This window comes from Lissotriton vulgaris, chromosome 7, assembly GCF_964263255.1.
Source record: "Lissotriton vulgaris chromosome 7, aLisVul1.2, whole genome shotgun sequence".
Classification (NCBI taxonomy): Eukaryota; Metazoa; Chordata; class Amphibia; order Caudata; family Salamandridae; genus Lissotriton; species Lissotriton vulgaris.
This window is the reverse complement of record NC_141695.1, coordinates 166,929,179-166,949,485: the sequence shown is the minus strand read 5'-3', so window position 1 is coordinate 166,949,485 and position 20,307 is coordinate 166,929,179. Positions and strand designations below refer to the sequence as shown.

At 43.6% G+C, this 20,307-nt stretch overlaps 1 protein-coding gene across 1 annotated transcript; it reads right to left on the bottom strand.

Annotated features, from left to right (window-relative positions):
- Nucleotides 1-244: 244 nt before the first annotated feature.
- LOC147701076 (chemerin-like receptor 1) lies at nt 245-19,516 on the bottom strand. Its single transcript, XM_086929862.1, has 2 exons — nt 19,467-19,516; nt 245-3,252 (listed from the first exon to the last, which is right to left on the bottom strand). Exon 2 carries the CDS (start codon nt 3,228-3,230, stop codon nt 1,992-1,994), a length of 1,239 nt encoding a protein of 412 aa, XP_086785988.1. The 5' UTR covers nt 3,231-3,252; nt 19,467-19,516; the 3' UTR covers nt 245-1,991.
- Nucleotides 19,517-20,307: the final 791 nt, after the last annotated feature.

The following is a 20,307-nucleotide window of genomic DNA, read 5'->3' as shown; positions in this document are numbered from 1 at the left end:
CTATCACACTGCTTACTAAAGATTTCTAGAAGATAAAACGGTGATAAATAACCTACATTTGAAATTAAACTTTTCATTTTTACAGTATTGTATAAGGCGAGATAAGAATAAGCACTGGTAAATTCAATAGATCTGGCTTTGGCTGGCAGTCTTTTCACTTGGTTAAAATGTGTTTTATTTGCTTGTGGCTTTTGTAAAATTGTACTGCTGGTAAAGCTGCCAGGCCTTCGCCAATACTTTTAAAAAAACATGACTAACAGCAAACACATTTCTTATATCTCAAATAGCACACATGACATAGTAATCCCTGGTATTGAATGGAACTACTTTGTGTGCAGAGGTGCTCCTTGTGAAGTGGAAGAATGGTGTCACTCACAATGAAGTCAGACAGGGACTGAAATGAGTTGATCCACTGCCTTATACTGTCGTGGGTGGAAGAATAACGTGAATGACACAATAGACCAATGGATGAACACAGTTAGATATAAGCCCCTATACCTACATCAAATATATACAATTTTGATGAAAACCAAAAGATCTTGGCTAATGCCAGACTTAGAATCACAAGACAATGGTTCATGGAAAAACATTGCCTTTTCTGTCATGTGGTTTTTTTCCTGAACTCTAATCAATATGTTTTTTCATGGTCCAAGTTCTTCTCTCACCAGGCATTCCCTGGGGCCCAGGATGAGAATACACTGGAGACTGAAATTGTTTCTCAAATAGCTGCCAAGCTTCATGATCCACCACAGATAGCAAAGTGAGCACTGGGGCCTCTTGTTTTAGGGTTCATTGTAAGCACTGGGGCATTTAGACACTGGGGGTGGGTTAAAAATGGCCTCAAGCATATTTGCACAAGGGCTCTGCTGATTTACAGCTGAAAGCAAATTGTGTAAGCTCTGATTTGTACCTACATTTTGCACTATATTTGAGCGGGTGGTAAAATTCCACAAACATGGAAGTCACACACAGGACACAGCATTTGTGCCACTATTCCACGATTTTTTTGCAGCCGGCACAAAGGCCCAGCTCAAGCACTTGAAGTAAATACACTGGTAAAAACTGCAAAACTATTAGTTGGATCAATTACCACCTTATTGATAGGATACCCATTGATTCGAGGGAATGTCCTCATCCCTGAGCTGGTCACATTTAGCTTCAGGAAATGTTGGAGGACATTGTTGGGCGCTGTGTGATATTACAGACAGTCCTAGGGGCTATATCAATAATTCTGACAATACAGTGGAGCAGAACAAAATGTGCAGTAACCAAGGTACCAACCACTTTTGTCGTCCCTCCATTACTATTTGGTCCCTATGATCCCACACAGTGACAGTGTGGTGGTGTGTTTTTGTGTCATCACAAAATCACCGGTACAAGTAAACTTGAAAGAAGATCAAATCCGCGTTTGTTCATCGCAAATGTGTGTACTTTTCAAGCACAACTTGGACCGCAAGCAGAATTTGTACATAGTTTAGGAGCAAGAGTTGTCCACTATTGGCCTAAATGGCACAATGGAGTAAGTTACGGCATAACTCAAACAGTCCAAATAAAGGGAAGACTCCTCTGTGAGTCTGTGAATCGTATGGTCACATCTATCATTTCAAAACAAAACGAAAAGGGACAAAGTCCAGCAATTGGCATAGGACCATGGGAAGAATTTGCACCATTTGCTTCTTCTTCTTGTGTTTTGTTGCAGATCACACGTACAGAATTTTCACAATAGGTATGGGTCTTAGCCTTGCACATAGTAAATTCTCCTCACAAGTGGCTGGCTCCTTGCCTTTACTGATATTCCATAGGTAGCATCTAGTTGGGAAGGCTCGAGAAGATCGCCTAAAGGCTATTTGTCCTTTGATCACTTGTTGACTTTAACATGTCAATTTTAAAAGTGTTCTGTGAGGGTGTCCAACTTAAGAAGCGGAATAAGACACAGTGATTTAGCTGCATTTTCCACAACAGCTTTTGAGGCTGTTATTTTTTCGAGAAAGTTAGGTATCACGGATTTGTGTTTCCACCATTGATCGGGTTTGTGATTCCACCGTTGAGCTGGATTTTGATTTCATGGCAGTGTTATTTGTTGCCTGAGAAGCTTCTTCAATGAAGGCGTTCTCCAACACGGCGAGGATGGATGTACGGAACTTCTCTTTGAAGTCGCGGCCCACAAAGACATACAAGATGGGGTTGACGCAGCTGTTGATGAATGCGAGGCTGGTGGTGATGGGCACTCCAATGTACTGCAGATTACCTGGACACTTCCCTTCGGCATGTACAGCTAGCTCCAGGAAGGAGAAGACATGATAGGGGAACCAGCAGATGCAGAAGCACACGATGACCGCAATGATGATCTTGAATGGTTTGCTGGATGTCGCCAGGCGGTTTCTGCTCAACCTTATAGCAATAGTGATATAACAAATCACAATGACGGAGAAGGGTAAGAAAAATCCTATCACAAACCTTGCCCAAATTACAGCTGAGTATCTGCGTATCCCAACTGCATCTGTTTCTTTATCATCCCAATAAAATTCATTGTAGCAAATTATATCTGCCGCATTTGGCTTCTTAAGAGCAGTGGTTCGGAAAATAAAATATGGCAGGCTTACTGTCAAAGATGCAGCCCACACCGCCATGGATATGAAGATGGCCAGCCGCGGAGTCCTGTGGTTCTGAGACCACACGGGCCTGATCACTGAGATACAACGATCAATGCTGATCACCATCAGAAAGAAGATGCTGGCAAACATGTTCAGGAAGGCCACAGTGCTGTTTAACTTGCACATGAATTTGCCGAATGGCCAGTGGAAGCCCAAGGCGATGTAGGTGATGCTAAGGGGCAAGAAGAAGGTGAAGATGAAGTCGGCAATGGCGAGGTTCAGAAACCACACGGTATTGACGGTCCTCTTCATCTTAAAGCCGGTGATCCATATCACTAGACCATTACCTGTCACCCCCAGGAAGAAAGCGACAAAGTAAATGAACATGGTAAAACCATGCAATGCTGCCTTGGTGTCTTCATCCTCCTCCTCGTCACAGTAATAGTAGTCACCAGGGGTTGTGAACTCTTCTGGAGCAGTAAAGTTTGTTGATAGTGGTGGAAAGGCAGTGTATTCTGACAATGGTGAAAAGGTTGTGATATTGACTGATGATTCTGGAAAGGTTGTAGTATCTAGGGAGTAGGGTTCCAGCAAAGCAGAAGTCATCAACTTCGTATTTGATGTCATATTCTCCATCCTTTGGGATTGATCTAACTTTCTAAAAAGAAAACAAAATGAAGAATTAGATCTTACATTGAAATACTTATCATTACTACAGTAGGTCTTGGTGTTTGGATCACACAGCTGCACGTTCTCTGCAGGCCACAGTGCCAAAAGGACACACCAGCGGCAGGTAGTGAGCTATATACATGCTTGTACCATAAGATAGATTTATTCAGGTTACATTATTTATTTTATTAAGCTATTCACCCAAATAAGACATTTAAGAGTGATAAAAAGTAATTGTTTGAAGTAAATGACAAATGTTTCTGAAAACGAGCCCTAAAAAACAATTTCTGGAACACTGTTCTTATTTTGTGAGTAAGAAATAAGCAATAAAATAAGTCACTATTATGGGTTGAACACAGACCATCTTCTAATCAGAGGTGAGGGAGATGGAATATTGATCCATTCATTTTCCAATAGATAACTTGTAATCAAAGGGGAAAGGATCACTTGTCCTGAACAACCTTAGGTCTGCAGGATGGTTTTCGGGGGGAATTCTGTCCCAAATAAAAAGACCCTCATGCACGTGATGGGTATGGTGTTGTCTCAGAGCGGTATATCTTGGTTCTCCGCTTCTATTTCACGTGTGTGCATAATCATCAGGTCTACTTAGGTTATGCAGCCTCCACCAGGAGGATTTTACCCAAAGGTTGGTGCAGTAGTGAGCCAGAGATAAAAAGACCAGAGATCAGAAGGGCAAAGCTTTAATAGGTCTGATTTCGGGTCTGGTAAACTCAACTTTTGTGCATCCGTTTGTACTTGTTTAGGAGTTACAGTTGCACTTTGAGTGATGAAGGAATTAAAAGGTTGGTCGACATGTTTCTGCCTCGGTTGCCTTGCTAATAGGACTTACGGGCATTCTTCAGGACCGTGAAATAACGTGCAAAATATCATACAGTGTAATAAGTGAAAAGAAAAGGTTATTGACCTGTTTCTAAGTCTTGGAGGTCTTATGGTACCTCGCGCATTGCTAATGCACACTTCCTTCAGCCGGTAAGAATATTGGAGCGGGCTGTTTCGCCTCGTCCTCAGCTCGCTATTGCGCGCGCTGCTCTGCTCACTTCCGGTTCGGTAAGAGCAGAGCAGCGCGCGCAATAGCGAGCTGAGGACGAGGCGAAACAGCCCGCTCCAATATTCTTACCGGCTGAAGGAAGTGTGCATTAGCAATGCGCGAGGTACCATAAGACCTCCAAGACTTAGAAACAGGTCAATAACCTTTTCTTTTCACTTATTACACTGTATGATATTTTGCACGTTATTTCACGGTCCTGAAGAATGCCCGTAAGTCCTATTAGCAAGGCAACCGAGGCAGAAACATGTCGACCAACCTTTTAATTCCTTCATCACTCAAAGTGCAACTGTAACTCCTAAACAAGTACAAACGGATGCACAAAAGTTGAGTTTACCAGACCCGAAATCAGACCTATTAAAGCTTTGCCCTTCTGATCTCTGGTCTTTTTATCTCTGGCTCACTACTGCACCAACCTTTGGGTAAAATCCTCCTGGTGGAGGCTGCATAACCTAAGTAGACCTGATGATTATGCACACACGTGAAATAGAAGCGGAGAACCAAGATATACCGCTCTGAGACAACACCATACCCATCACGTGCATGAGGGTCTTTTTATTTGGGACAGAATTCCCCCCGAAAACCATCCTGCAGACCTAAGGTTGTTCAGGACAAGTGATCCTTTCCCCTTTGATTACAAATTGAACACAGACCAGACACGTACTATGGAAGTAATAGTTTTTCTACATAACTCATATACAACCCCCCCCCAAAAAAATTAAATATGTTATACGTCTCTACATAGATGTAAATTGAAGTTTGTCCCACAGAGTTACAATTACGTGTGTCCCTTAGACGAAAATGGAGACTGCTCTTTGAAGTAAATAGACACATTTGACCCATAGACTTACGTCACTGTTTATCCCATAAATATCATGTGATGCTTGCCCCATCAACTTACATTCATTCTGTCCTCTAGGCTTACATGGGTATTCGTCTTGGTCCTACAGAGTTGAAGTGCACCTGCCCCATATGCTGCAATGGCCGTGTGTCCCGGAGACTTAACCAAGCATTCACGTGAGTCCATCTCAGGTGTGGGTTTAGGTTGTTTGGAAAACTCCAGTAATTAATTTGTAAAATGCCTCATTGTGAACAGCCAGGATCAGACACATAACAGATTTATTACAGATTGAAATTAAACCTTGTGTTAGACCAGGTAAATGGGCTAAATATCGATTCCAAAATATAGACAAACCAAAATATCGAGTCCAAAATATAGAATGGACAAAATATCGAATGGACAGAATATAGACATCAAAAATATTGTTTTGAAGGTAAGTAATGTAATATCAGTTTAAAAAATATAGACAGTCAAAATATCGAAGTACATAATATAGTTTATTAAAAATATCACATTTTTAATATCAAATTTTGTAAAGTGTTTTTTATGTTAGTATATGTGTGAAAAGTGTATATATTTTTATAATTTATTTTAAGTAATTCATTTTATGTTATTTAATTATTGTGTAAATTAATTCTCTATTAGTTTTTAATTGGTTATTAATTAATTCTTAAATGATTATTTTTTATTAATTGATTAATTGATAATTATGTGAATAATATAAATTTATTTTCTGTGGCGGGTTGTAGATTTATAGAGGAGTAGGGTGGGAAGGAATTTAATTATAATTAATTAAATATGTTAATTAATTTATTGGTATTTATTTAGAACACATTTTTAATGACTTTTTAATTGATAAATAATTAATTCTTAATTGATCATTATTTTTTATTAATTGATTAATTGTAAATTATGTGAATTATATTAATTTATTTTCACTAGAGTGGGAATAGTAAAATTTACCCCTGTGCTATCCAATGCTTTCCCTACTGTTGCACTCTCTGGAGTAGGGATAGTATTTTTTTTACCCCTACGCTATCCAACACTTTCTCTACTGTTGCACTCTGGAGTGGGAATAGTAATTTTTACCCCTACGCTATCTAACGCTTTCCCTACTGTTGCACTCTCTGGAGTGGGAATAGTAAATTTTACCCCTACGCTCTCCAAAGCTTTCCCTACTGTTGCACTCTTTGGATTGGGAATAGTAATTTTTACCCCTACGCTATCCAACGCTTCCCCTACTGTTGCACTTTCTGGAGTGGGAATAGTAATTTTTACCCCTACGCTATCCAACGCTTTCCCTAATGTTGCACTCTCTGGAGTGGGAATAGTAATGTTTACCCCTACGCTATCCAACGCTTTCTCTACTGTTGCACTCTCTGTTGGGAGAATAGTCATTTTTACCTCTACGCTATCCAACGCTTTCCCTACTGTTGCACTCTCTGGAGTGGGAATAGTAAATGTTACCCCTACGCTATCCAACGCTTTCCCTACTGTTGCACTCTCTGGAGTGGGAATAGTAAATTTTACCCCTACGCAATCCAACGCTTTCCCTACTTTTGCACTCTCTGGAGTGGGAATAGTAATTTTTACCCCTACGCTATCCAACGCTTTCCCTACTGTTGCACTCTTTGGACTGGGAATAGTAATTTTTACCTCTACGCTATCCAACGTTTTCCCTACTGTTGTACTCTCTGGAGTGGGAATAGTAATTTTTACCCCTGCGCTATCCAACGCTTTCACTACTGTTGCACTCTCTGGAGTGGGAATAGTAATTTTTACCCCTACGCTATCCAACGCTTTCCCTACTGTTGCACTCTCTGGAGTGGGAAGAGTAATTTTTATTCCTACACTATCTAACGCTTTCCCTACTGTTGCACTCTCTGGAGTGGGAATAGTAATTGTTACCCCTACGCTATCCAACGCTTTCCCTACTTTTGCACTCTCTGGAGTGGGAATAGTCATTTTTACCCCTACACTATCCAGCGCTTTCCCTAATGTTGCACTCTCTGGAGTGGGAATAGTAATTTATACCCCCACGCTATCCAACGCTTTCTCTACTGTTGCACTCTCTGTTGTGGGAATAGTAATTTTTACCTCTTCGCTATCCAACGCTTTCCCTACTTTTGCACTCTCTGGAGTGGGAATAGTAAATTTTACCCCTACGCTATCCAACGCTTTCCCTACTGTTGCACTCTCTGGAGTGGGAATAGTAATTTTTACCCCTACGCTATCCACCGCTTTCCCTACTTTTGCACTCTCTGGAGTGGGAATAGTAATTATACCCCTACGCTATCCAACGCTTTCCCTACTGTTGCACTCTCTGGAGTGGGAATAGTAATTTTTACCTCTACGCTATCCAACGTTTTCCCTACTGTTGCACTCTCTGGAGTGGGAATAGTAATTTTTACCCCTACGCTATCCAACGCTTTCCCTACTGTTGCACTCTCTGGAGTGGGAAGAGTAATTTTTACTCCTACACTATCCAACGCTTTCCCTACTGTTGCACTCTCTGAAGTGGGAATAGTAATTGTTACCCCTACGCTATCCAACACTTTCCCTACTGTTGCACTCTCTGGAGTGGGAATAGTAATTTTTACCCCTGCGCTATCCAGCGCTTTCCATACTGTTGCACTCTCTGGAGTGGGAATAGTAATTTTTACCCCTACGCTATCCAACGCTTTCCCTACTGTTGCACTCTCTGGAGTGGAAAGAGTAATTTTTATTCCTACACTATCTAACGCTTTCCCTACAGTTGCACTCTCTGGAGTGGGAATAGTAAATTTTACCCCTACGCTATCCAACGCTTTCCCTACTGTTGCACTCTCTGGAGTGGGAATAGTAATTTTTACCCCTGCGCTATCCAACGCTTTCACTACTGTTGCACTCTCTGGAGTGGGAATAGTAATTATTACCCCTACGCTATCCAACACTTTCCCTACTGTTGCACTCTCTGGAGTGGGAATAGTAATTTTTACCCCTGCTCTATCCAGCGCTTTCCATACTGTTGCACTCTCTGGAGTGGGAATAGTAATTTCTACCCCTACGCTATCCAACGCTTTCCCTACTGTTGCACTCTCTGGAGTGGGAAGAGTAATTTTTACTCCTACACTATCCAACGCTTTCCCTACTGTTGCACTCTCTGAAGTGGGAATAGTAATTGTTACCCCTACGCTATCCAACGCTTTCCCTACTGTTCCACTCTCTGGAGTGGGAATAGTCATTTTTACCCCTACGCTATCTAGCGCTTTCCTTACTGTTGCACTCTTTGGAGTGGGAATAGTAATTTTTACCCCTACGCTATCCAACGCTTTCCCTACTGTTGCACTTACCAGGAGTGGGAATAGTAATTTTTACACCTCCGCTATCCTACGGTAATAATATCGTGTAGTTTTCTAATTATAATATGGTAATATATATATATATATATATGTTTTAACAGATATGATTGTATTTGTTTTATAAGTTAAATTAATTATTTAATAATTTTACGGTAATTTAAGTATTTTTAAATATATTTTAGGTATTTATTTTTAATATTCTTTTAATTTTACATTAATTTTAAGAAATTCGATATTTTTATAATGTATATATATATATATAAACTATATTTTGGGGTCGATATTTTGGTACTCTCCTGTTTGTAGATAGGAATTCGATATTTTGTCTGTCGATATTTTGGAATCTATATTTTGGGTAGTCTATATTTTGTCCCTCGATATTTAGTCAGTGATCCGATAGACCAATATTAGTCCTAGTAATGTTTCTGAGTAGCAGACATATGTGTTGATGCACATACAAATGTTCCCTAGCTGTGGAAAGAACTGGAAGTCTGAAAAATCCCATCTCCCCTTTTTATGTCCTGCTATATATTTTTTGGTTCAAGTTTGTGATTTTCTGTATGCGTGACTTTGGGATTCGGGTTATGAGGACCGGCAAGCGATGCCCCAGTGGCATGGCACCAGCATATTTTGTGAGACAGTGGCAAATATCTGCCACCATGTTTTTCCACCTTCTTCACCCCCGTGGTCCAGAAAAAAACCAAGTGCCTGGCAAAGGAGGGAACAGTTTTTCAATAAGCTCTGATATTCATCGTACCCCTTATGCTCACAGTGCTTAATTTGTAAAAGAATAAGTGCTGTTGCCCAAAGTTTTACTGAGAAGCCAGAGGCTTAGGCCACAGAATGTTGTGAGTACCAAATACCAAGACTGCCTAGTCTTCATTCCACCTCATGCCTCTTTAATCCACCACCAGATTCTCTCTGCCTCTTTGTATCGCTCTTGAGAATTCTTTCTCCTTAATGTTGTCCCTCTTTGTCACTGTTTTTCATCTTTCTCTTACTCCCTCTTTCTCCATTTTGTGTTTTTCTCTCGCTTGCACAGGGTCAAAGTCTGATGAGGAAAAGTAAGTGCTGGTCCCCAAAACTTAGTGCCATTGGGCCTCACCTGCAACCACCGGCTCAAATTAAGCCCTACACAGCCCACATAATCGTTCTAGACACAACACAGTAGTGGAAGATCTGTGACATAATTGATTCAAGAAGTTTTATTCTATGATTCCTCCTAATCCCACCTTACTCCCACAGTGATAACAACACTGGTTGACTCTATCTCTTCCTCTACCCCAAATTGATTTCAAGAAAATATCCACCCTAGTACATCTATTCTTCCACCACTTGGCTTTATCACAGCATCCGCCCACCCAACATCAATTTTTGCCTCTAGGTCACCCACCCAACACCTACTTCTGCTTCCAGTCACTGTCAACATCCACTCCCCTGGCACCTAACTTTGCCTCTACAGCATGAGTACGGCTACAAGTGTTAGAGTGCTTTTCATTTGCAAAAGCATTGTTTCAGGAAGCAATATCCAAATTACAGATAAAGGAAGCCCTACATTGAGTTACAGTAAATTGTATTCAGTAAAACAAACTGATACAAAAAAAAGTTCACCTACATACAACATGACTCCAAGGCATGAAAACAAACAACAGCCTTTCCCCCCAACCCAATGACCCACCACCTCCCCCTCCGCCCAGTGCTTTGAGAACCATACGGAGTGAGAACAAAGTATGAGGAAGGTCAAAATGTGAAAGACAGGAGAAGAGATGGGGGCTGGGGGAGAAAAATAAAATGGGAGGTATACGAAGAAGCATATCTCTAACTACTCTAGTGGACCGTGATGGGATAAAAGGCGAAAGAGAAGCCAGCAGTTTCTCTGCATGGAGAAAAGTTGAGGCAAGATGATCAAAAAGAGTTCGATTGTCTGTGAGAGAAGAAAATAAGGTCAGTTTCGAGTTCCATTTGTGGCCACAGAAGTACAGATCTGCAAGTTTAGGGATATTCTCTGATGATCTTGTGTTTAGAAGAGTTAGACTTCGGTTGGCAATGTATTTTAAAGGTTATAGAACCAGATTTGATGAAGCATTTGGAAAGACAAGAAAGGTGTAGGGGCCATGCAAGGTGGAGGCATTTCTGTAAGGTTAAAGAGAAGTAAGTATGTCTCTAATAGTGAAAGTCTGTCACGTCCATGGTACACTACAGAGGTTGTACGTAAACAGAATTAGAGCAATCTCGACCATGAAGAAGTGTTGAAGATCAGGCCTATGACACTACATACCAATGAGATATACAATATTAGACCCCAAGAGGCAGCACCCACCAAGAGGATGAGGCTTCATGGATACTAAAGTAGAGGGACCAGAGGAAAAATGCATAAGTGGAAGGACAGCTAAAATATATAACGCATCCCAGTGACAATGGGTGTGGAAACAAATTATGGATCACAAGCATGAACAGTTCAATCAATCCATCACAACTTCAACCCACCTGACATCTTATCCTGTCTCTGGTGGGTTCCATCTTCATAGACAGAACAAAAAATGAGCCTGCTCCGTTTCCCAGGGTCCGCACCCACAGTGTGGGTGACAACGAAGTGCCTTCGAAAATAACAGTTTGTACAGAAGTTGGCACTGTGTTTAGGAATCATTCACCCTTTGTTCACAGAAGTGCCCACCTTGGAGCAGTGATGTTTACTCATGAAGTAAAGTGGGCATTGGGGCTCCACTTTGCTCCATGGTGGTAGTACAGTGCCTTCAAAGACATGAGAACTACGCAAGGAACTAGGCGGATAGACATACTAATGCCAGCATCAGAGTAGGCAGAGCCAGACAGACATGCCCTGCATCAAGAACTAGTTTTAGCAAGCATTGCCATAGCCAATAAATAGGTGGCGCCACTGGGACCTTAGAAGCTTTTAGCCATGGAGCACACTAGCCTGGGAGCTGTGCTGTGAGGAACGGAAGAGCTATAAAATAACTACACGCGAGATCATGTAGTCTTATTCAGGCAAACATCTCTGTGGACAGTTGTAGTTCAACCATGCCTCGAGAACAAAATAGGTATAAAGTTACAATAGGAGGGTTTCAAACCAAAACAAGGAAAGGGGCTGGAAGAGGGAGTTAAGTTTCTGGTTAAATACATGTTTTTCTGGTGAAGACTTATTTCTGGACTTATTTTAGTGCCACCTCAAGTGGCGCCGGGAGACCCCATTGTGGGTAGCTGTGCGCCTTATAAATGTAACTACAAATACAAATACAAATACAAGTATGAAGGAGAGACAAACCATGAGATGGTGAGCGTGGCTAGAGTTACTAAAAATGTCTGGTGATTTTGTTCGCTTGTCATGTTATGTTTTGTTACATGGGGATTTATGTAGCGCACGTACACCAACAGGTTCCTTGGTGCTGTGAAACTGAGTAAATGGGAGCAGCTTTAGGCCCGAGACACCTAATTGTAGGCCATGGTGAAGAGCCAGGTCTTCAGCAGTTTTCTGAACCGCAGATAGTCTCCCTCAAGCATGAGGGAAGCAGGGAAAGCATTCCAGATCATGGGACCCAAGAAAGAAAACGTAGTCCCGCCGATGCGTTTGCGACAGATTCTAGGCACCGCCAGGAGGTTCTGGTGCGAGTATCTCAAAGTCCGCTTGGGTAAATGTTTATTGATCAGAGAGACAATATATTGGGCCGGTATCTTGAATGGCTTTGAGGAGTGGCCCTTCGGAAAGATTAACTGGTCATTTTGCCATTGCCTATTACTGTACTTGGCTGTTAATCTGGTACTAATGAGGTGACATAATTACACAGATGATACAAACCCATTGAAGGAGACTGTCTTCTGGAGCAACTACAAGTGGCCGAAAGAGAACACTAGAAACTCTTTTTTACAAGGGGCAAATGACCGTCTGAGTAACAAAACGTGATTTTTACTGTGGCCCTGAAATTACTGCAAAACGTGGAATACAGAATCACAAAAAAATGAAATAATCAACAGAAAGCCCTGGCGAGCCTTCCAAATCTGCGTGCTATAATGCTTGTTCCAAGCAACGTTTGTATTAGTATGAATAATATAATTAATAGAAAGTGGCCAAACAGATCAAAAAGGGCAACCAGGCCACGCACTGACCTTTTTGAGCAGCCCTCGGGCACAATGTGATGGCCCTATGGCAAGTCCGACCCTGGAAGATGTTCATCTTTACTGTGAGAGGGTGTGTTCTTATGTTTAGTTTCATTTGTCAGGTTGAATATGTTGTGGGATTTTTTTTCTGGGCAACACCAGGATTGGGGGCAAGTCACTTGATCATCTTCTAGGGTAGTAGACATGCCTTGTCTGTCTAAGGGAGGGGGTGGTAGGTGCACTGTTATGTGTCGATAATGGCCAATTAATGTTTTTTTGCATTATCATTATGGATATATGCCTTAATTTTTTCTGTGTTATGCTAGGAATTGGTGTTTATTTTCGTCCGATGTGTGGGTTTCTATAGCATGGACCCGGCGTCATGGGCGTTGGAGCACAACACAGCAAATTGGCAATTCCGAACTGAGATATTGGCAGCAGATAGATGCATTGCTTCCCTGGTGGAGGCCGCTGCAGAAAGCACAGTGATACCCCAGTCTTTATCATATAAGGCCAGGGCATTGTGGTGAGTGTAGGTATATGCACAGCAGGTGATCCATAACTTCTCATGGGAGTTGAATATTACAAGAATGGAACTTAGCATAACAAGGAATATCTTGTTATTAAACCATCCATGCACAGTGGCGTAGCTAGCCCTCTGGCTGCCCGTAACGGTCCCTGCGTTTGCCCCCTCGCATCGGCACAGTGAAGCTAGGTGGGGGGGTGATGGCGAGTATTCTTGGTTTGCCGCAGGGCTGGCAAACGCATTGAGGAGCAGGTGGGGCTTGCTGTGCCGCCCGAGAGGGCAGGTAATAGCTGGGGGAAGCTGCCGTCCCGAACTCTCATACTGCCTGGGGTGAAACACCCCCCCACCAGCTACACAACTGTTCATACATCAGGTTTGTTCTTCACATGAAACAGGACCCATTTGGAAATCGTAGGCAGGGCTTTAAGTGGGCAGGGTCTCACTGGTGCTGAGCACAGGCAGTTTTTTAAAGGGGGCCTCAAAACATGTCTCTATCGGGCTCTGTTTTGTGCTCTGGCACAGGCGGTCCAATTTTTTTCCTGACTCCAGTGACAGCAGGCACATCATATGCGAGTGCTCACACTGTTCACTTCTCACAATTGGAGAAGTTACGGCATGACGTCATGTCAGGTGAGCGCTGAAGGGGAAGGGAAATCCTTCAAAGAGAGTCAGTCAGTCAATGATACTTCTATTTGATTTCGTTAAAAAATCGTAAAAGAATGTAGAAACACGTTGTACACAATAATTAAAAGTGAGGATTTGAAAGATGCAAAGAATAAAAAACACTGTGTCGTCATTACTCAATTCTCATTAACAATTAAAATAAGAAATATTACATTTATAATCAACGCGGTTCAAAAGTGCTCGGATATTTCATTGAGGAGTGATCAAAAAATAGTGCATGAAAAGTTGAGGTCAGGCCAGTCAGTATTGTAAGAGCCACTCAAGTTGATTCTTGTGTTTTGTCTAGTTCTTTGGCTGCCATTTCCCTAAACGTAATAGCTTTGCAGGACAGTTGCAGTGACAGGCCTCCCAGACATTCTGTAACAGCTGCTCCGCATGTCCTTAATTGTTTTTTCCTGAAAATCTCACGAAGGACCATTTTCTGGGTTTCTAGAAGCGAGGGGCAGATGCATAGAAGGTGTAGTAATGTCTCATCTCCCTGTCCACACAGTCTGCATTCTTTCGTCGCCCATGTGCATTTCCATTTCGGGGTCAGTTCCTTCGTAGGAAAGTGCCCCAACTGTAGCATTGTCAGATAGTGCTTTTTATGACGTTCGAAGTGTTCTGACAAGTATTGTTGTGGTTTCAGCGTCTGACAAGATTGAATCACTGCCCATATATGTTTAGGTTTTTTGCAAATGCAGTTTTGTCCATTAACAGAGACATTCGTTTGGTTGCCATGTTCGCCACTTTTTTGAACACGGAATAGGAGGTGATTGTTTAAAGAGAATCATTTTCTCTGGGTTTCCCTTCTCTTTTTGAAACTCAGGAGCAGCAACATTGTCGTGGTGTCACTAGGGCCTTAAGTGGAAGTTTTTTCAATATTATACACAAGCCATAGTTGCTGCTTATTTATCTTATGCAACTAACAACCACTGCCAAAGCCAATAGTCCTGACTTGTTGTAGGTATGATGTTACTTTTAGTATCATATATTTGGATGCAATGACAGAAACATCTTCCTTCACTTCCTGCTACCAATGCCTCCTTGAGTTGCCAGGTCGGAAATTTCTATAATCATTAGAAATGGAATAGGTCCCGCATTTTTCCCACATAGGCAAAACCGATGCATTAGCAATGCTTGTTTGAATTAGAGCTACACATAAGTAAATGAGCACTAGCCACCAATGTCCACTGAAACAGGAGTGGGAAGTTTGTGGGCAGAATGCTAGTGTACGCTTGCCATCCTTTACCTTGCACCAAAGTGGATGCCGACTTGTGCCCCAAGAGCACTACAGAGTGCGCGCTTGAAAATCAGGTTGATTTGAGGGAGACAAGGCGCTCACCACACAGCGCCTTCAGAGTGCTCCTTCTTGATGAGGGGAGCACTTTCCACAAACTGCATGCCTCTGCCAAAATAGGGGAAGCACTCCTCACCTTGGTGCCACGAGTGATGCACCTAACACACGCTGAACATAGAGCAACTACGCCACATGTGTGTTCGTGTAGAAGAGTAAACTCACAGTTCTGAAGCAATTTAGACCACAGTTCGGGAAAGTCTCCCATCCAGGGGTCTGTGCCACACAGAAGCTGCTACCCTAGCACTCCTCCCCAAGTAAAGAGGGATGAATGCTGGCAAATCGGCAAGTAAAGCAACATGCTGTCTGCGGGACGCACAAAGATGATATGGCGGATGGGCCATTACGGCTCGGTAATTGCACCCCAGCAATGTTGTTTTTTCCCTGTACCCTCAATAAGGATCACTTAATTATCTACCTCCGGCGATAAGTGCTTTTTATTTAAAGTGTGAAAACACAAGCATTCCGTAGGCCAATCCTCCACAAGCTCCGTTCCTCCCAACCGAACACGACCCGAGAGGTAAAATAGAAATAGTGCTCCACAACCAGCATAGAGTGGCAGGAAAGAAAGAGTACATGTAAGAGGGCCCGTCGCCATGGGAGGGAGCCAAGCACACAAAGGAGGGACAAATTAAACTCTTGCACCAATGAAAAGCCAGTATTTTACAACGTCACACTAAATACCAAATGGAAAGCATGGGTGTGCCAAAAGCTAACACCGAGGGAGTATAGCAGGCCTCACAGAGCAGCGACAGCACGCTGCCGCTAGGCTCGACCTGTTTAAGCCCGCTTGCAGGATTTCAAAACACATAAATAAAAGGCAATGTCATTTACAATGCCAATAGCTCAAACTCTCGCAAATGTGAGGCCTATTGCATTGCAAATGCTTGTTTTTATTACGTGAGTAGATGTGACCAAGTGACCGAGCTACTAACCTGGTTTCTAATTCCTTAGTGAAATCTGATTAAATCACTTAATCTTCCTGACCCTAATGTTGAAAACAGCATGATATGTGAATGTGTAATTCACATATATCAAATCATCACTAGATGTACAGGATTGGTTCTGCGCTCTACCTTGCCAGGTATGTTTATGCTATGTGAAAATCCTTTCCTGTACACATTACTACATCAGCACAGTACTTGTGAATCACATTCAAGTCTCCAAGATGTTACGAAAAAATCCATGTTCAAGTCTATTTGAAGACAGCAGAGAGATCAAACTGGGTGTAACCCACCCAGTCCGCAGAAGATATTGCTCATACAACTAACTCAATTGTACATCTCACTGGAGGCACAGATTGCGTGACACGTGAAGACTACTGTGTAGCAAACAAAAGGGAAGTTGACTTGTTGGTCAACAGTGGCCTAAAATTGACAGATCAAAAGAGCGCATCTCCCAAAATAGGGCTCCATGCCCTACCATGAGGCAACAGAGATAATGCATGAAGCCAAGGATGGTTTTATTAAGGAAATTGTGCAGAGCAATAATGTGTGAGGTCAGAATGACCCAATGGGTCAGGATGTAGATCCCTTGAATTATCAATAGCCCTCACTGAGGGGACATTTTTTGCTTCTTCATCCAAGAAAGACCTAAGATGGAAGATCAAGTGTGAGCAATTTTATGATGCATAACAAGAAAGTACATCAAATTCCAGTTAAATGACCTGAATTGAACAGAGAAATATTCAGTAATGGACATGCATAGGTTGTGCAAAAAAGAGGAGACAAATGGCCGATTAGTGTTTTTGCAAACTCCCTCAAATATGTTTGTGTCCAACAGCCTACTTTCAGAACCTGTGCCTGAATGCAATTTGATGCATTTGCATAACACTCATTTTAATATTAGGAAGCACAAACGAGGCTGATCTACAGTGACACGCCAATGGGATCGCTCAGGTGCTCCCAATGTGATGCACAGTGAACCTCTCAACACACAGATGGTCACCACAGGGCAAACGGAGGCCAAACTATAAATTGGGCCTCAAGTGAATGGCTTAGAGTCAAAAGATTTTGAGGCAAGGCCGGATGGGAGTTTAGAGTCTCGTGTTGGAGTTAAGCAGCTCTTGCCCCTAGGCCACACCTTCTCTCTAATTCTCCTCCAGGCATCTATACTTCTGATTGTGACCGCCCCTCACTGGTCCTTTAATGCACGTTCCAGCAGGGACTGCAATGCTGAGAAGTTGATAAATGCTTTTGTTTCTTAAGCAAGAGCCCTCAAACTCTCACGTTAAAAGCGCTTCCTTGCAGGAGCAACCGGAGAACAGAGTGAGGCAACCGGTGGGTGAAACCACAGGGGCAGGCACCCTTGTGAAACACGTGTTTGTAATAGCGACGCCTCTCTGCACGCACTGGCACTGTTTGGTGCACACAACTCTTGCTGAAAACATTCCGTTACACTGGCTAGTTTGTGGAATTGACTGGCTAAGGTGTTGAAGCAATCTATGGACTCTTTATTTATGATATGTTTTTGTTTACATGAGGCTGACGCGTCAGTTCAAGCTAAAAAGATCGTGAATTTCTGTACACACTCACAAAGATAGACTTCTGTTGGATGGTCAAGATATGTAACTACTTCCGGGCACCTTTTCATCCATCCCTGAATTTACCCGAGGCGCTTGGCTTGACAGGAGACGCTAGGCTCAAAAATGCACGGATTTGCCCGAGTGTGGGCTTTGCTAAAGGTTCTGTTGAAGCATTCTGGGATAATCATCATTTTGCACAGGTATGAAAATTGGTGCACCTGGTAGTGTTCAGATATTCATAATGCTGTGCGATTGTTGGAGAACCTTCCCGGCTAATTCTGTTGACTCAGGATGAACGCGAGACACCCCCGGATGAAACTTGTCTTCCCAAATCCTTAGGAAACTGGTTTACAAAGAGGTACCCGTCGAGTGCGGAACACTTAATGGACCCATGCGTCATGACGCAGGCTTCTAAGAGCTTGGCACCGGGGCTCAGGTCTTAAAAGCCGTGCCACCCTTCCATTATTACTCGTGCCTGTCTCTATGTATCTGCCACCAGTGCACGATTACGCGTATGCAATACACGAGGCTGCCGACTGTTCTGGAAAACTCATGTATGTGCCTAGCGCTTGATATTAGCTTTAAAGCGCTCTCATTGTAGGCAGGAAAGGAACTGCGACACGGGGAGACACAGTGACTGTGCACAAAATAACATTCATGTCAAATGGAAACATAGAATTAAATCTTTATCCAGGTTTCACTGTCACTAACTCAGACACAAGCTTCGATCTGGGAATCGATCACAGTAGCATGTGAATCTGTGGTCCACAGATATCAGGGACCCGCGGTCGCGCAGGCTTTGCTCCCCGCTTCACCGCTCCCCGTTTTCCGCTCCCCCCTGCTGCTCACGTTCTCGCTGTCGGCAGTCTGCCGTCCGCCGTCGTTGTTCTGCGCACTTGCCCAGCACTCTCTCCGATGCCCCAGTCTCGCTCAATCGATCTGCCAGCTGTCGCATCTCACCAGAAGACCGACCTGAGATCAGAGGGTGGAGACACAGAATGAAATCGTGTCATCTCTTCCGCCAGCTCCGTTATCTCTCGATTTTCCGGAAAGCACCAAAGACGTGTCTTTTATCCAATGCAATAGGTTACCATCTTCCTCCTCTATCTTGATTTCCGCTCCTTGCCCTTGTGGCAGGAGAGCCGACCCGTGCTCAGTTTGGTAACTTTGAAAGTCCCACCAGCACGTAAATAATAACAACTCGTCCTCTCTTCTATTTCTTGATTATTTCTCTAGCCATTCCTTTTCTTTTTTCCGTGTGTATTTTGAAATTGTCTCCTTTCCCTCTTTCAGGCTTTGTGTCCCTGACTCTCTCATTAGGTTTTCTATTTCTATGTCTCTTCCTTCTCCCCCATATCTGCTATGATAGTTCCATTGGTTGAGCACCTGCAACAGAGTTCTTTGTGTGAACCGCAGGACAATATTGCATCGACCCTACCAGAAGTTATCAGAGCGCTTTACATGAGCACCAGATGCATTACAGACGGACGCATTAACGTTTTTTTAGGCACTGGGAGATTAAGTTATTTACCCAGAATCACAGGATGTTTGATCCTCCAGCCAGACTAGAACCCGGCTCCCCACCTTCAAAGTTTGCCGCTCGTTTCTTTATTTCCTTTTCTCCGATCCATGTCTTCGATTATCCCTCCCATTATTATTTACGACTTTTAATTATGTTTCCTTTAATGATTTCCAACACTCTGCCCCTTCTGCTCAGCGGTATCCTCCTTTCCACCCCGGTCCGCCTCGTTCACCCCCTGCCCGGTGCTTACCTTGTGCACTGCCCGGTCACCGCGACCTGCCCTGTGCGGTCTCTGCGGCTCTGACCCCCTGCCTTGTCTTCACGCGCCAGGAAAGAAGTGACAGCGGAGAGAGCGTCACGCGAGCAGGGCCGCGTGGCGCAACACGGGGACACGGGAGAGGCCACCGAGAGGAAGTGCCGCACGGTGGGGGGGGGGGGGGGGGGGGGGAGGGGGGGGTTGATGGGGAATGGAGAGAACAACAATCAGGGGTTTGGGCTGCACTTTCGAAATTTTGTTGGAAGCGGCTTCTTTGATGTAATCAAAAGTAAAAAGAGCAACACAGCTGCCTTTCCTTTTGCCCCGCATTAATAACTCAATCAATGAATCAATCAATCACAGCATTTGTATAGCGCACTGCTCACCCGGAGGGTCTCAAGGTGCTGGGGGAGGGGGGGTCCGCTACTGCTCCAACAGCCAGGTCTTGAGCTGCTTCCTGAAGGCAAGGTGGTCCTGGGTCAGGCGGAGGTGAGTCGGGAGGGAGTTTCAAGTCTTGGCGGCCAAGTAGGAGAAGGACCTTCCTCCTGTGGTGGCTCTTCAGATCCGGGGCACGGAGGCGAGGGCGTGGCTGGTCGATCGAAGATGGCGTGTGGGAGCGTAGAAGTTGAGGAGGCTGTTGAGGTATGCTGGTCCTTGGTTGTGCAGGGCTTTATGTGCGTGGGTGAGGAGACGGAAGGTGATTCTCTTGTTGACCGGGAGCCAGTGCAGATCTCTCAGGTGTTCGGAGATGTGGCTGCGACGGTGGTGGTTCCGGCGTAGAGGGAGTTTCCGTAGTCCAGACGGCTGGTGACGAGGGCCTGGGTGACCGTCTTCC

Excerpts from the sequence above, each read along its gene's own strand:
- LOC147701076 (XM_086929862.1), bottom strand. The coding sequence starts at position 3,230 with ATGGAGAATATGACATCAAATACGAAGTTGATGACTTCTGCTTTGCTG.